The 16750-nt window shown below is 49.8% G+C and overlaps 1 protein-coding gene across 2 annotated transcripts in view; it reads left to right on the top strand.

Annotated features, from left to right (window-relative positions):
- Positions 1-15779, top strand: part of GPM6A (glycoprotein M6A) — a 235950-nt gene extending 220171 nt beyond the window's left edge. The window contains exons 4-7 of one of the 2 annotated variants that reach the window (XM_036250180.1): positions 2782-2935; positions 8607-8683; positions 9252-9317; positions 13689-15779. In XM_036250180.1, coding sequence (XP_036106073.1) covers positions 2782-2935; positions 8607-8683; positions 9252-9317; positions 13689-13841 — 450 coding nt within the window. In that variant the 3' untranslated portion in view covers positions 13842-15779. The remainder of the gene's footprint in view (positions 1-2781; positions 2936-8606; positions 8684-9251; positions 9318-13688) is intronic. The other variant, XM_036250181.1, reaches the window with a different exon arrangement.
- Positions 15780-16750: the final 971 nt, after the last annotated feature.

Here is a 16750-nt window from a genome sequence, read left to right as displayed (position 1 = left end):
TGCATTGTCATTTTGAAAGTGTGACTACCTGAGGTGTTCAAGGTAAGCTAGAATAAATTTTGCTTCTCTTCAAGAAGGGACCAAATATCTGTAGAAACTTGGGCTGTGTTTCAGACATTGTCAAGTAGAATTCTATCGCTGCGTTAGTTAGCAGAGTATGTTGAAGAAATCACTGAAGAACATATATGCATACCCCACAGACACAGACATTGATTTCGCAAAGGCCAAGGAAGGGGGAGGTGGTAGAGGGAGGAGGTGGGCAAGGGAGGGGGGGTGAACTCCTGCAATAATGTTAACACTAAAAAAATTTGTAATAAAAAATTAAAATAAATACAGGATTAAAAACACAATTTTATGTTTATACTTATGTTCACATGTGCTAGCCTCATGTGTTCTGACTCTGATTATGTAAATACAATCCAGTCAAACTTAGGAAATGTCTCCGGAGGCCAGTTCAGGTCGTTGGTCCGAGACGGCGTGCGTGTGCACACAGACCAAGCTTCATCCACCTTCCCTTTGCTGAAGAGCTACTGAAGGGTAGCTGGGTTGTGAGGGAGAAAGGAAGGGGAACTGTGTTCCTTTGGAGGAAATATACAAAACACAAATCAGGAAAAACAAAACCTGTAGCTGGAGAGCATACTACTCCGTGAGTTACCTGGGAAGACATCTGGCATCGTCTCTGAGCGAGAAGTCTGCACACCTGGGTTCCTCGCAGGCAGGAAACGGGGTGCCCCCTCTGCTCCCCAGGGTACAGAGCAGCAGCTGAGAGAGACGTTGTCTCATTCCTTCAGTCCCCGGACACCGTGTCAGTGACATCTGTGGGTCAATCCTTGCAGTATGGACACGAATGTAGTCCTGAAACGTCTCTCCTGCCTTTTTGTCCGTCCCCGTCGTCCGTGCCTGGCTGCAGTCAGCGGGCTGGTCCCCAGGTCGGGACAGGCCCGACGATGGAGGAAGCTGTGCTGTTTCCAGACCGGGACGCGGAGGAGGAACCCGAGGCCGACACTGAGGCCGGACCACCGTTAGGGTAGCGATTTTCTTAGTAGGCTACTGTTCAGGGACACTCTAGGTTTTAATCTCTGACACCTGAGTCTGATGAATCAGCGCCACGTGACACAATGACGTGGAAGCTCTCACGAGGCTCCTTCTGTCCTCGACTTTTTCTGGGCGGTGTTTACCTACATGGAGACACTTCATGCGGTGGATTCTTCTGATCGTGGGAAACAGGCTGACAGATCCAGTGACACATAACTTGCATGAAGAAATATCATCAATCACCCGGGGCCAGTTTGGCTCAGCGGTTAGAGCCTCGGCCCGCAGACCAGAGAGGCCCAGGTTCTGTTCCTGCTAAGGGCACGTGCCCCAGTTGCAGTTTGTCCCCGGCCCTGGTTGGTCGTGCGGGTGGCAGCCACTCGATGTGTCTCTCTCACATCGATGTTTCTCTCTCTCTCTCTTCCTCTCTCTCCCTCCCACTCTATCTGAAGATAAATGCCAAAAAAAAAAAAAAAAATCCTCGGGTGAGGATAAAAAAAAAAAAGAGCCCTGGCCGGTTTTGCTCAGTGGTTAGAGCGTCGGCCTGCGGTCCTGAGAGACCCGGGTTCGGTTCCCGCTAAGGGCGCGTACCTCGGTTGCAGTTTGTCCCCGGCCCTGGTTGGTCGTGCGGGTGGCAGCCACTCGATGTGTCCCTTTCACGTCGATGTTTTTCTCTCTCTCTCTCCCTCTCCCTCTATCTGAACAAAATATCGAAAAATGTCCTCGGGTGAGGATAAAAAAAAAAATATATACACACACACACATATATATATATATATATCATCAATATCAATCTGTGTCAGTGTGTGCCTTGAGCCTGCATTTACCCTGAGGGCTCGTGCCCTAACCTGTTCTTGTTCAGTAATATCTGAAGACAGTCATAGTACAAGTGTGAGCTGAGACATTCAGGGTCTATTTTTATTTAAGCTATCTTATATTCAGATAATATGGGTTAAATAATTGGTAAGTAATTTGAAGCAGCATTGATAGATCTATGTTTTTTCAGGTAATCATCCATCTACCAATACATGCATCCATCCGTCATTTTATGCAGCGTCTAAGCCACGGTGGAACTAAAAATCCACTTATCCTATTCTGGGGCTGGGTCTCATCCAGCTTTACCTGGCACATACCAATGGCCTTTTACTATATTTTGTTAATATTAAAAATATTTATGAAATAAATAAAAAGCTTTATTTTCAAACCTAAAATCACATTTTACTAGTGTTTTGATAGCAAAAGTAAAATTAATATGTGTGAAAGACTTAGGTTTTAAGTTTACAAAAACCACTAAACGGGGAGTAGAAATTCACGCTGCTATCACCATAGACTAAAGAGACAAGAGAATCACTGTTTTTATAATGTTACGTAAACATGATCAAGTAGCTCAGATATTTCTGACACGGAAAGATGTGCGTTACGTTGTAATATAAATGACACCGTTCAGGCTCATTTTGCACGATTCACTCTAAATATTCCAGTTAGTGTTGTCTGAAGCTTAAAGAAAGTGTGGTGAGATTTTGGTAAATACATGAATGAAATGGGCATTGAGAGGCAGGCGACACTCCTGGTCCGTGCAAACCTGTTCCCGGCGACGGGCCAGCAGGTTGCTCACCGGGCCCCGAGTCCCCCTGCTGCCCAGTGTGGTGACTACAGCACAGAAATCCTTCCCCGTGGCGCGCTGTCACATAAACGAAGGTTTTTCTTTCCCAGTGGGTGACACCCTCTCTCCACTCTTTCTCGCTGCAGTTTATCATGATGACGTACCTGTTCATGCTGGCCTGGCTGGGGGTGACGGCATTCACCTCCCTGCCCGTGTACATGTACTTCAACCTGTGGACCATCTGCCGGAACAGCACCCTGGTGGAGGGGGCCAATCTCTGCCTGGACCTGCGTCAGTTCGGTAGGTAGACCTCTAAGACAACACCTCCCAGTGTCTTCCCTCAGCACCTGCCTCAGAGATATTGCCCATCACCTTAGAACCACCATGACTCCTCCTGCCCTGGAGATGAAGCTCTCAGAGCCTCGTACGCTTGGGGGCAGTCTTCCCTGTGAACAAGCGGCATTTACAGCGGACATGTGACTGCCCGACCCAGCTCCCTGCATGCCCCAGACTCACAGGGACGTGTGCACCCTACGCTCCTGTCCCAGCTCCTTGCATGTCCCCAGACTCACAGGGATGTGTGCACCCGATGCTCCTGTCCCAACTCCATGCACGTCCCCAGACTCAGGGGCATGTGTGCACCCTACGCTCCTGTCCCAGCTCCTTGAATGTCCCCAAACTCACAGGGACGTGAACACCCTGCGCTCCTGTCCCAGCTCCTTGCATGTCCCCAGACTCACAGGGATGTGTGCACCCTACGCTCCTGTCCCAGCTCCTTGCATGTCCCCAGACTCACAGGGACATGAACACCCTGCGCTCCTGTCCCAACTCCATGCACGTCCCCAGACTCAGGGGCATGTGTGCACCCTACGCTCCTGTCCCAGCTCCTTGAATGTCCCCAAACTCACAGGGACGTGAACACCCTGCGCTCCTGTCCCAGCTCCATGCATGTCCCCAGACTCAGGGGCACGTGTGCAGCCTAGCTCTTGTCCCAGATCCTTGCATATCCCCAGACTCAGGGGCATGTGCATACCCTACTCTACTGTCCCAGCTCCTTGCATATCCCCAGACTCAGGGGCATGTGCATACCCTACGCTACTGTCCCAGCTCCTTGCACGTCCCCAGACTCAGGAGCAAGTATGCAGCCTACGCTCCTGCCCCAGGATCAGCTACATAACTCATGAGATCTAGTCCAAAGACCACCTAAAAAATATGTACTTCATTGTCTCCTAAAGTAGGGCAAAGATACTTAGCATTTAATAATAACAACATCAAAGAATGTTAAATAAATCAGCAGTCCTCATTGGTTATTTTTATTTGGGGCTGAAACCTCATGTAACAACAATAGTTTCTCATGTGTATATGGGCTTGTGAGGTGGAGACCTTGTTTTAAATGGTTTATATATGCTGACTTGATTAATTCTCACAAGAGTTCTGTGTGGGGGAAGCTATCACTACGTTCTTTATAAATGACAGACTGAGGCAAAGGAGGACAAATGGCTTGGCCACGGTCACGCATCTGGTACCTGGTGCCCCAGCAGATGCCACCCACGGGCTGGCTGCAGCCTCTGGCTTTCTACCTGAAGTCCTCTGCCCCTCCTGTTGCAGCAGGTGCTGAATTACGAATGTGTAAAGGTGGGGTCCCATCTCACCTACACTGTTCGGAAGTCTATCCTCTCTTTGTAAAACTGTGGGAGCTACAGGTTTTTTAAGAGACACACAAGTTCACATGTTCGCATGGACTTTTTTCACAGAATGGCTATCAAAATCTCACCTACTAGCATCTGGGGACACTGTAAATGGTTTTCTCTAACAAGGTTTCCTCGTGTGTCATGGAATCATTTTACTTACTGTTTTAATTTGTAATACTTGTAGTTTTTGTGGTCCTTCAATGCCATGTACAGAGAATGAAGGGCATCGAATGTATTAGGTAGTTATCCCAGTACATTTGTTTCATAAAACAGTATTAGAACTGGTCCCCCTAATATCATCTAGATCCAGGATTTAAAACTGTGCTCCGTTCAAACCTGGAGATTTGACGAAACCACCTCAGGACCAACATAGGGAGAAGGTAGTGGGCAGTGGGCGGGGCTTCCCTTGCCTTTCGGCCACGCCCACTCTGGTCCCGGGGGCGGGGCGGGGCGGGCAGCTTGCCCAGGTCTGATTTTCCAGCAGGATTTCCCGTCCGTCACCCACTTCGCCACACTTTTCCCCACAAATACTTGCTGAGCTCCCCTGATGCTGAAGTGCCGCACATCTCTGCAAGAGAAGAGCACGTCCAGGACAAAACAGTGAAACTGATAAAGTGCGACACACACTGAGATCACGGACGGCAGCCTTGTTTCCACGACAGGGGACAGAGGACTGGGCTGCATCTGCCAGAAGCAGCACAGAGAACAACGTTGACGTCGTCTGCTTCGTTCAAAAGGGCGCTTCAGGTTCGAGCGGGACCTAGACACAGACGCTGTGCCTGGGAAATCTGTGTCCTTAGTCGGTGACATTGCTGTTTTCCGAGCCACATTCATTTCTGCTGCATTGCCCAAGAACGACGCGGGAAGGTCTTGGCCGTACTGTTCCCGTCTGTCATTCCGCTGTGGAGGTGTTCCCACGCTAGCCTACCTGTCCAAGGGGAACTTGGTTATGGAGGGAGTTCAGGTTACTAGTCAACTGACCTGAAGATCGGGTCCTTGTCCTGGATGGCCCGGCTGGGCCACTGTCCTCACGAGGAAAGGGGAGAAGTGGACACGAAGAGGCCGCCAGGCTGTGGGACAAGGACACAGAGGGGCTCGGGTGGGAGATTTGCAGCAGGGGAGAAGCTGGAAGAGGCTTTATTCCTTCACCCTCAACGCTACCGACGCAGTGGACACCCGAGTGGACAACTAAACATTTATATTTCCTGGTGGAGAGTTCATTTCCTTTCTCCCTAAGTGGATCATAGCAGCATAATATCTACTGTTTCCCACCGGCGCAGGCTTACAATGTCCTTGGTAAGAACTGACCAGCCACAGTGACCGTGTACACACATCATGCATCGTTTTCTCTGAGGTTTTTCATGTTTCAGGCACAGTCGGTTCTTGCAAAGCCAGAGGTATATTGCTTCTGCTTAACCAGCTTACACGACATTAAGAAACTGCAGAGAAAGCCTGTGGCTCCAGCCCCAGCGTGTGGGGTCCTGGCTGTCCCGTCCTCGGCGCGGTGTGAGCCTGGCCCCTTACCACCCGCTTGCGACTTGCTGTCGGGAAACTGGAAACATCGCTCTGTGTCTTTTAGCGAGAAACGTTTCTGTATCTCGCAAGTCAAATATATAGGTGTAGTCAATGTTCAGCAGAAATAGCAAATTGGAGTATTTTCTCGTTTGGGGGTGCAGCCCATTTGGCCGTCCCAGAGCGACACGTGCATGGAAGTGACCGGGCTTCCGGGCGTGTACACACGTGCTCGTTTCCACGGCTTCGGAGTCGCAAGCGTGGGCTCCCAGACGGTTGTTGGCAGCCCGCACATGTGTGGCAGGTGGTGTTTATATCACAGCCCTGCACTGGTATCTATGCCACAGGAGGACGGGGCCCGGGGGGTCACAGCACTGTAAAGGGTGATGGAGACAGGGTCCCGGTAGCTGTCATTTGAAGGAAATGAGGGACTTGGGGATCTTCTGAGCAGAGGGGAGATCAATGCAGTCTCCAGGGTGACACCATGCCTGGTACCTCCCCAAGCCACAGAGAGGCCAGTGTGGCTGGAGGAGAGGGAGGACCAGGGGGACGGAGGGAGAGCACGTCTGGGAGTTCGTGCAGCGTGGTGGGACAGGGCGCTGCAGGACATCCGTGGTGGGGTCTGTATTCGGGAGAAGGGAAGCAAGCAGGCTTTCTGTTGTAGGCGGGTCCCCCGGCCTGTGTATGGAGAACAGACTAGCAACAGGCGGCGATGTCAGTGAGTCCCCGGAACCCGCAGGAGAGACCTGTGGCCAGGACCCAGAGACAGTCAGGGGGTGGGGAGGATGGGTGGAGAGACAGGCAGGAAGGTGGGGAGGGTGGATGGGGAGACAGGAGGGTAAGAGGGTGGATGGGGAGACAGGGGGGTAGGAGGGTGGATGGGGAGGCAGGAGGGTAAGAGGATGGATGGGGAGGCAGGAGGTAGGAGGGTGGATGGGGAGACAGGGGGGTAGGAGGATGGATGGGGAGACAGGGGGGTAGGAGGGTGGATGGGGAGACAGGGGGGTAGGAGGGTGGATGGAGAGACGGGGGTAGGAGGATGGATGGGGAGACAGGAGGGTAGGAGGGTGGATGGGGAGACAGGCAGGAGGGTGGGGAGGATGGATGGGGAGACGGGGGTAGGAGGATGGATGGGGAGGCAGGAGGGTGGGGGGATGGATGGGGAGACAGGGGGGTAGGAGGATCGATGGGGAGACAGGGGGTAGGAGGATCGATGGGGAGACAGGGGTAGGAGGGTGGATGGGGAGATGGGCAGGAGGACTGGTCTGTTCCCATGTGTTGGAGGATGGGCAGCAGATGAGAGGTTGTCTGTGGGGTGAGAGAAAACGAAGATTCAAGGAGTTTATTTTCACTGATCAAGTGGGAAGGTTGGGTTACTCTCAGATGACAAGGGATGGCCCTGGAGAGGCCCCGTCTCAGGAGTGGGGATTTTCAGCTCGCATTGGAATCTCAATGGTGTTATCAAGGAGGAACTTGGATGTGTGAATCTTGACTCAGAGAGGGGTGTGGGCTGGCGGTGTGGAGAGAGGAGTGGATAGTATTTAAAATCCGAAGCCCTGAGCCTCAGGGAGATCGTCCAGGAGGAGGAGGACTGGACCCGGGAGGCACATGAAGGAAACTTCCTGGAGAAGAGGGGGAGCCAGACGGGGCCCCAGAGGGGAGGGATTTGCCAACCCCTGGAGGAGGGCAGCCTGAGGGCAGGAGCATGAGAGACCCCCTGTGCCCTCTGCAGGGGTCTGGGTGAGCTCTGTAAGAGCGTCCATGGAGGTTGGGGTGAAGTCCGACCGGAAGGGGTCACGTGGCCCAGGAAGGAGGGATCGCAGCCGGTGCCCTGGACGGGGCTTTCTAGGGTTTCCTGTGAGTGAAGAAATGGGCGTCACAGGATGCCCCCACCCCGGATCAGGATGGGGAGCGGCGGCCTCCACCGTCCTCATCAGACACGTGGAAGGTGGGTCCCCGCCGAAGCCGCCTGGGCCCAGAGGGCCGGCCACAGAGAGGGAGCTCTCCATTCCGTGTCCTGCACGGGAGTGTTGTTTTAATGAAATAATCCTACAAGCACCTTGACCCTGAGGCATGAGCCATGCGGACAGCCCAGAACTTGCGGTTTTTTCCTTGTGTGTCTGTGGGGACACTTCGGTGGTGCTGAACACAAACCAAAGGCCCGGGAGGACACACGTGGTCACTTCTCCAGGACGAGTTCCACGGCCCCGCGTGGAGACGCCCCGGTTCCGATCCCACCCTCTCTGTGGGGCCACAGACCCGTATCTGTGACAAGTGCCCCAAGCGGACTGAGGCAGTCGGTCTGTAAACCGACCGGGCCGAGGGCGATCGGGTGGAACCCGCTCTTGCTCCCACTCACCGACGGGAGGAGCAGGGGGCCTCCTTGGGCAGCTGCCTCCGTGGACGGCCGGAGGGTTGTGCCCGCAGGACACACTGAGATCCGGGCCTGGCACAAGGCTGTCCGCACCTGGGGTGCCTACACCAGGTCACGGCTGGGCCGAACCGGTGCCCTGGCCGCCGCTGCCCCCCGGGCGCTGGTGCCAGACCCGCGAATCCAGACGAGCGAGGTGACCTTGCCGGAGGGCGGCGAGGGCGGACCTGGCCCGTACCCCTGCTCACCATCGGCATTGAGCGGCCAGAGCCGAGACGGGCTTTTCTCTTGTGATACAAGAGAAAACGCACTTGCTTAGGTGTTCACGGCCGAAGTTCCCTGTCCCTCCGGGCCCCAGGGAACGTGGGCGCTAACCGTCCCTTTCTGCCGCTCACAGGCATCGTCACCATCGGCGAGGAGAAGAAGATCTGCACGGTCTCCGAGAACTTCCTCAGGATGTGCGAGTCCACGGAGGTGAGGGTTCGCGGCCCGTGACGTCGGCGCGGTCTCAGTGCTGTGTGGCTCGAGGAGGGCGGCAGCGGCCCCCCTGGCTTTCGGGGCCATGCTCCTTGCAGTGACGTTACCGGGGGGGGGCTAGGAAATACGGCCCCCCTGGCTTTCGGGGCGATGCTCCTTGCAGTGACGTTACGGGGGGGAGGCTAGGAAATACGTCTGAGTGAGATGCTCTGTGCATTTCAGCAGAAATTATCATGAACTCATTAACTTTTGTCTAGAAACTGTCATTTTCATGGATGCTGTAAATTCATAGTTTTATTTAAAAAGAGAGAACAGAGCCTTACGTTGTTACGTTGCTGACAACCATCACCACGAATCGCGGCCTCATCTTTATGGTGAGAGCGCGTTAACAACGCTGCCGCTCGGAGGGATGGTTTGCAGGAGCGGAGATACTAGAGGGATGTTTGTGGAGTCAGTGGCTTCTCGCTGCTAAAGAGGCACCGAGCTCCTAGTCATAAGCCGCAGGCCTGACCTCGCTTCTGTCTGAGCCCTTGACTCACGTGCTGGTTCTCTGGTTTCCTTGCAGCTGAACATGACCTTCCACTTGTTCATCGTGGCCCTGGCTGGAGCGGGGGCAGCGGTCATCGCCATGGTAAGAAGACCTCGAGACCCTGGGCTTGGCTTTTCAATTTGAATCACAGAGGTATTTGCTTGTAGAGAGGATCATGACTCTCAAATGCCTGCAGTCCAAAGGAACCACTTATTTTATTATCAATAAAAAAGGGCGGGGGAATGCTGGGTTAATAAATGATTAACCTAAAGAAGTATTGTCATTGCAGCAGAGGTAAGACTTGGTAATCCGACCGTCACCTCCTGGGAGCGTGAGAATGGTCTCTGCACAGTAGGGGTGTCTCAGTGAGGTGCTCTACGGGACTGCACCTCCTGGGAGCGTGGGAATGGTCTCTGCACAGTAGGGGTGTCTCAGTGAGGTGCTCTACGGGACTGCACCTCCTGGGAGCATGGGAATGGTCTCTGCACAGTAGGGGTGTCTCAGTGAGGTGCTCTACGGGACTGTACCTGCTGGGAGCGTGGGAATGGTCTCCGCACAGTAGGGGTGTCTCAGTGAGGTGCTCTACGGGACTGCACCTGCTGGGAGCGTGGGAATGGTCTCTGCACAGTAGGGGTGTCTCAGTGAGGTGCTCTACGGGACTGCACCTGCTGGGAGCATGAGAATGGTCTCTGCACAGTAGGGGTGTCTCAGTGAGGTGCTCTACGGGACTGCACCTGCTGGGAGCGTGAGAATGGTCTCTGCACAGTAGGGGTGTCTCAGTGAGGTGCTCTACGGAACTGCACCAGTTGCTCAACTTACCTTCTCCTTTCTTCTCCTTAAATAAGAACACAAAGAGCCATTGAGTCACTTAGGAGAAAGGGATTCATCTTCTTAAAATAAATCTCAGACGTTTTCTGTCATGTCTCCCGTATCTAATTTCCTTCAGAAATATTACCGAGTCCTGCAAGTCAGGCATTTAGCAAGTTGGGGGGCCTACTGTGTGTGATCCTTCTCCCCCTCAAGAGTCACTAGGAAGTCCAGGTTCCCCACGACAAACACTCAGAGCGGCAGGAATAGCTTGTCAGTCACGGCCCTCAGCCTGGGTATAAGTAGTACAGAAATCTAGAAGGTTCCTAGCGACCTCACCAGTGTTATAGCCAATTCAAGATGCAAAAATGGTGAGTCGATTTGGGTTTATTTTGTTCTTTTCCTAGGGGGCCGGTACATCGCCTGGTGTGTTGGTGAAAGAAACACCTTTAAAAAAATAGGAGCATTTTATTTCTTGTCCGAGATGAAAAATAGAAACGAAGACGAGAAATTTCAGACCAGTTATTTTTTAGCAACTTCATGTTCACTTTTGTATTAAGGTCTGGTTCTGCTTTACTGAACATGGTTTTTTAAAATATCTAATGAAAAGGGCTCTGTCAGGGCTAAAGTGAGTTTTCAGATATTTCCTTAATTTTATATTGTATTTGTTCAACATTTTAGATTTAGTGTAGAAACCGCTAATAGGAAATTAATTTGAGAATGGGAGATGCTTAATAAGATCGCCTTGGCTGATTAACTGGAGGGATCACACTGAAGCAATAAGCAGAGACCTTGTCATCTTGACCTAAACTCAGAGCTAAGACATGCCCAGCGGAGGCACCCACGTGGTCTGGGGAGTGATGTTCCCGACACACGTGGTCCTAGCAGACCAGCCTGGCCGTGCATGAGACCAGAGGACACATCCTTCAGGCATGGAAAATTCTGTGAATAGTACCTGTCTAAGAGAACAGTGTCCTAACAGTGCCTACTCTGAAATGAATCTATCATCACAGGATTTTAAGGCCACAGAAATTTAGATGCTATGTATTTCTCCTTTTTATTTATTTATTTATTTTTATCCTCACCCGAGGATATTTTTCCATTTTTTGTACAGACAGAGTGGGAGGGAGAGAGAGGAAGGAGAGAGAGAGAGAGAGAGAGAGAGAAACATCGACGTGAAGGGACACATCGAGTGGCTGCCACCCGCACGACCAACCAGGGCCGGGGACAAACTGCAACCGAAGTACGTGCCCTTAGTGGGAACCGAACCCGGGTCTCTCCGGACCGCAGGCCGACGCTCCAACCGCTGAGCCAAACTGGCCAGGGCTAGATGCTATGTATTTCTTAAGGAATTGATGCTTTGCATAGCGTTAGGTATTAAGTTGCAAACACGTTCTATTTCAAACAGCAAGCGTTTAGAGGATTGTTAAAGTGCTAAGCATATTTCTGGGTATCTGAACACTTGCAAAGCAGAAATTCCTTACGAATGCACAGCATCTAAATTCTGACCTGCATCCCTGCATCGGCATTTCTGATTGGTTAGCTCTGGTCGCCACTTAGGTCACGGGAGACGGGTCCTGTAGCGCTTGCTACGTGCGGTTCCTGGTCCCAGTGCTGCTCCCAGAGGCACTGCTATCGGCTAGTGTTTCTTTACACCTACTCTGCCCGGTGCTCCAGGCGTGTGAGTTTGGGGCTCTCAGGGCAGCGCCGGGCGTAACCCCTCACCCTACAGCTGCCGTTGCTGTCGTTTCCGTCTGACAGACGAGGAAATCGAGATGAACCCTCCTCGACCACAATGTTTCCAACATCGTCCGTAATTTAGGGCCGGGGTTCTCAGCAGTTGTACTCAAACAGCATGCACTGCACCGCATTATTTGGGGGAGGTAGTAGGAAACTCCACATGCCAACAAAAGGGGTCGAGTTGGCAAGGTAGCAGGTTCCAGGGATGGTGTTCACCCGCTGTGGGGCAGTGATGAGCCTGGCGGCCCGTGTCCCCTGAGGTCAGACAAGACGACCGAGAACCAACTGGGAAGCGCCCGCTGTGAGCTGTAGCGTCACTGAGGTTCCAGTGCGAACACATATATACTTGGTAGTAACTTAGGGACCGTATTGCCCCAGACTTTGAAAGAACATGTTTGAACATCTGAAAATACAGCATTTATTCACGTGGCAAATAGTTTGAGAACCTCCCCCTTGCTGAGCACCTGCTATGTTCACAGCTCAAAGCGCCACGGAGATCCGGTGTGTCAGGCTCCCTCGGCTCCACGGGGGAAGGCCGTGGACTGACACAGGTGTAGTTCACAGCTCCACTGACAGGGGGCGGGCGTTTCTGTTACCCACACGCAGAATGTCAGAGGAAATGGGACATTCTGGGAACAGCTTAGTCTCACTGGTAGGCATGTTCTTCCTACTCTGGCCACGTATCAAAGTCATTCTGTTTTTCTCTCCTGCCTGTGCTTTACCTTGCTGTACCCCAGTAGCCACCATTCAGGGCTGACTTCGCGTTCTTTCTGTCCATCTGTGCTTTTCTAGGCCCAGCCTACCTCCTGCCTGTCAGTGCATTCTTGAGTAGTCAAAGTTTTAGCGTTCTATTTGGCAAAATTGTAGAGAAAAGTATTGCCCACCCTTTAAAACGTAGAGAAAGTAAGTAACCGAAAGCGTGGTTCCCTTTTCCTGTGTATCCAGCAAAATCCGTCACGTGGAAAACTGCGTTATCTCTCCTGTGGACCACGAGGCCGGGCAGGAAAGAAAACAATCGTGATCTCATTGCTGAGTCAGTCCTAGTCCAGTCAGGGTCTTCATTACTTGAGTGACTCATCAGTCCAGAGAGATCAGGAGCTCCCTTTTCGAACATGGTGCTAGTCTAGCTGTTGTGACTGTCTAAATACTCAAAACCCTTTGGACACAATGCTTGCTCTTGTACAGTTCGAATCTAAGGGGAACTGCAAAATTCACTGCATGAAAAATTAACGGGCTCATTAAATCCACAGGTTTATTTTGCGGTTTCCATGATCCCTCTTTCTACTGCACAGTGAACAGTATATCCTCTCAGTAATTCAACTTGACTCCAACTGTGTATGAGACTGTTTCCACTTATGGGTCAGAAAGCATAGATACATGGGCATAAAATGTGTAGTCATGTGGTTTGGGCAGATGTGGGCAGAATGGACAGGAAAGATCACATAAAGATTAAGAATCGGTCTTAGATACCTCAGAGTTGAAGAAGGATAAGAAACAGAGATAGTGAAGGAAAGAAAAAGAGAGAGAAAGAGAGAAGGAAGGAAGGAAGGAAGGAAGGAAGGGAGGAAGGAAGGAAGGAAGGGAGGAAGGAAGGAAGGGAGGGAGGAAGAGAGAGAGAGAGAGAGAAGAAAGAAGAAAAGAAAGAAAGAAAGAAAGAAAGAAAGAAAGAAAGAAAGAAAGAAAGAAAGAAAGAAAGAGAGCCTAGATGGTGTCTTGTAGTTGAGGAGTGAGCGAGTGAGCAAGGAGTGTGTTTTACATAGGAAATAGGAAATATTGTTTCTATTTCCACAGAAATGCTGGTCCTAATGTTTTATTAATGCACATATCTGATATACGTATACAATTTGAACATCTCTTTCCTGATGGCAAGGTGTCATGAAGACACTGAACAGACTTCCCGTATGCACTATTTTTGTCTCTGATTAGGTTCACTACCTTATGGTTCTGTCTGCCAACTGGGCGTACGTGAAGGATGCCTGCCGGATGCAGAAGTACGAGGACATCAAGTCCAAGGAGGAGCAGGAGCTGCACGACATCCACTCCACCCGCTCCAAAGAGCGGCTCAACGCGTACACATAAACAAAACCTCCCGCCGACCGTCCAGATGCATTGGTGTTCAACTAAGGGCCATCCAACCATCCAACCTTCTGAAGAATAAAATGAAAGTGCTTCTCATCAATGATATGGAGGGTGACTTAGGAATCACCTGAACACAAGTCTTTGTTGTGTAGCACTTAATTTCCGAATTTGTTAAATTGATGTAATCAGATGTCTTCTACAAGCTCCTATCCAGCCTTTTTCTTCTTTAAATTTCTCAGACTCATTGAGTAATTCCTAAGATCAATGAAACTAACACTGTCAAATGCAGAGATTTATTTGATTTTTAACCACTTTCCATGTGTTATACATAACCCCTTTTGCATTATTTCTTATGTTTTGAAAATAAAAAACAGCTTTTTATACTTTTTAGTTTTGATTTCGGTAACTAGTTTGACTACAGGTAACCTTCAAAGGGACCATTGTACATTATAAACAACAGACAGAGATGATATCATGATGACTCTTCTTGAAATATGGAACTCTTGTCTGAAGATCAGTGGCCACACTGCTATAGGCTCTGGTTAATGTTTTCATCAATCTAAGGTGCAATTTCTAAATTTGTAAGAGTAGGTTTAAAAAAAGTGCTTCTTATCTTTGTTAACATTGTATTTTTTTCTTGATGTACTGAAGAGGGATTTTCCTCTGATTCTTCAAGTTTGTGTTGTGAGCATGAACAGTGATGCTGATGCATGTAGTTGCCTTTCTAAGAGTGTGAGACCAGGCTTACCTTTCTAAGTTCAGGACAGAGACAGTTTCATGGAAATAACTATGTGGACAATGGGAGAAGGCTCTCTTTGCGATTTAAGCAGTGGCTGGATTGGAACTTTAATATGCTGATGTGGAATGTTAATTGCCTTCATGAAGGTGGTAGATGAAAAATAAGCACACTAACCTCTCAGAAGTTGTTTTGCCTACTTTCAAAAGGTTCAATGGATTGCACCTCTGTAAACGATCCGTCAGCTGTGTATGATACATTTGAAAAGGCTTCCATTAATATAATAGCTTTGCTTGCAGCCTTCCAATCTATGTTGGTTTACCTGTAGTGTTTTTAAAGTATAGTTAGAGGCCGCTATACAATGTATCCTTTCAAAGTATAGTGGCCTGTCTGTGGTTTTTTTTCTAGTCAGTCATTTTAACCCCATGTTCATTCATATTCATTTATAAGAAGTACCTATATCAAAGGAATAACAAGAAGCAATCAGTGTTATTGGACCAAATTTGGTGTTTGTTCTCACCTTGACTCTTGATTATTTCTAATGCTACAAGAATGCTGCAAAGTGTCTTATAAAATGATGTCGCTTGACAAGACATTTTTGTCGGTGTATGAAAACTAGGTAGTACTGTGCACTGATTTGACCATTGTGAAATCTTTTCTCAGTATAAGTGCATTTCTAATAAAATTTCTCCAGTGAACAATCTTTGTACAATGACCAGTCATGCATCACCCATAATTTTACAAGTTCTTGTAGTACGTAGGGATATTACTAGGGTTCTCTGTGGCATGATAATGCATCTGTAGTATTATTTAATTAATTTGGGGGTTTGGCTTCTTTTTTTTTTTTTTTAGATTATCTTACTGGTTCAACATTTTTCTGATATATGCAGTATTACAGATATTCAGCAAAAGTATTAATGGGCTTCTTTAAATTCTATATGATAGTGTTTCAGTTCTGTGTCTTAACAGTTTGTGATGATTTTTAAAACTGTCTTTTAAACTTCTGTAACGATGTTGACGCTTTTGCCTTTTTTCCCCCCGGTATTCGAGTTTGTATCTTCACAGAGAGTGCTTTGTAGCAGGCATTATAAGGAATCTGTTTTGTACATAAATGTGCCAGCAGCTCAGTGGTGGCGTTTTTGAAATGTAGGACCAAGTGCTTGCAAACCAGAATAAATACACTCGTGTGCTTTGTGTACTTAGCACCCGTCTCTGCGCTGGTTTCTTGTTCGTCTCGCGGCACCGGCCTCTCTCCCGGGCGTGCACGCTCCTTCCAAACGCCAGGGCCCTGTGGCCTTCAGGTGCCCTCCCCTCGCTAGAGCTGACCCAAAGCCAAGGTGCAGCGAAAATCCTCTGCGCGAACAGGCAGCATGGAGTGGGGGCTGGGGCGGAGCGGGGGCGGGGGCAGTAAAGGCTTTAGAGGTTATTTCATTTAGCAAATGAGCACGGTTCCCCGGTTATGCTATCTTTTTTCCTAATTTTTGTTGTTTTGTGTTTCCTTTAGTGCTTCATAAACTAACAGAGAAACAAAAAGACTAATCCAATTCAGGAGGAAATATGGTTTCTCAGGTCACTTCAAAATATCAAGGTGAGAGGGATGACATTAAAAGAAATGTATTTTTGCCCTGGTTGGTTTGGCTCAGCCGTTAGAGCGTCGGCCCGTGGACCAGAGAGTCCCGGGTTCGGTTCCCACTAGGGGCACGGACCTCTGTTGCAGTTAGTCCCCGGCCCCAGTTGGGGTTGTGTGGGTGGCAGCCACTCGATGTGTCTCTCTCACATCGATGTTTCTCTCTCTCTCTCCCCTCCTCCTACTCTATCTGAAGATAAATGCAAAAAAAAAATGTCACCAGGTGAGGATAAAAAAAAAAGCAATGTATTTTCTAGACTTTTTATTTGCTTCAGGTGTAATTTCTTCTGGCCAAACTAGAAGTGATGTCAATTTAAAAATAATAAATAGTTTGCCCTGGCCGGTTTGGCTCAGCGGTTAGAACGTCGGCCTGCGGTCCAGAGAGACCCGGGTTCGGTTCCCGCTAAGGGCATGTACTTCGGTTGCAGTTTGTCCCCGGCCCTGGTTGGTCGTGCGGGTGGCAGCCACTCGATGTGTCCCTTCACGTCGATGTTTCTCTCTCTCTCTCCCTCCTATTCTATCTGTACAAAAAATGGAAAAATATCC

The sequence above is a fragment of the Molossus molossus genome, unplaced genomic scaffold, assembly GCF_014108415.1.
Source record: "Molossus molossus isolate mMolMol1 unplaced genomic scaffold, mMolMol1.p scaffold_m16_p_9, whole genome shotgun sequence".
NCBI lineage: Eukaryota > Metazoa > Chordata > Mammalia > Chiroptera > Molossidae > Molossus > Molossus molossus.
The sequence above is the reverse complement of the archived record's forward strand: the minus strand, read 5'-3'. Positions and strand labels throughout refer to the sequence as shown.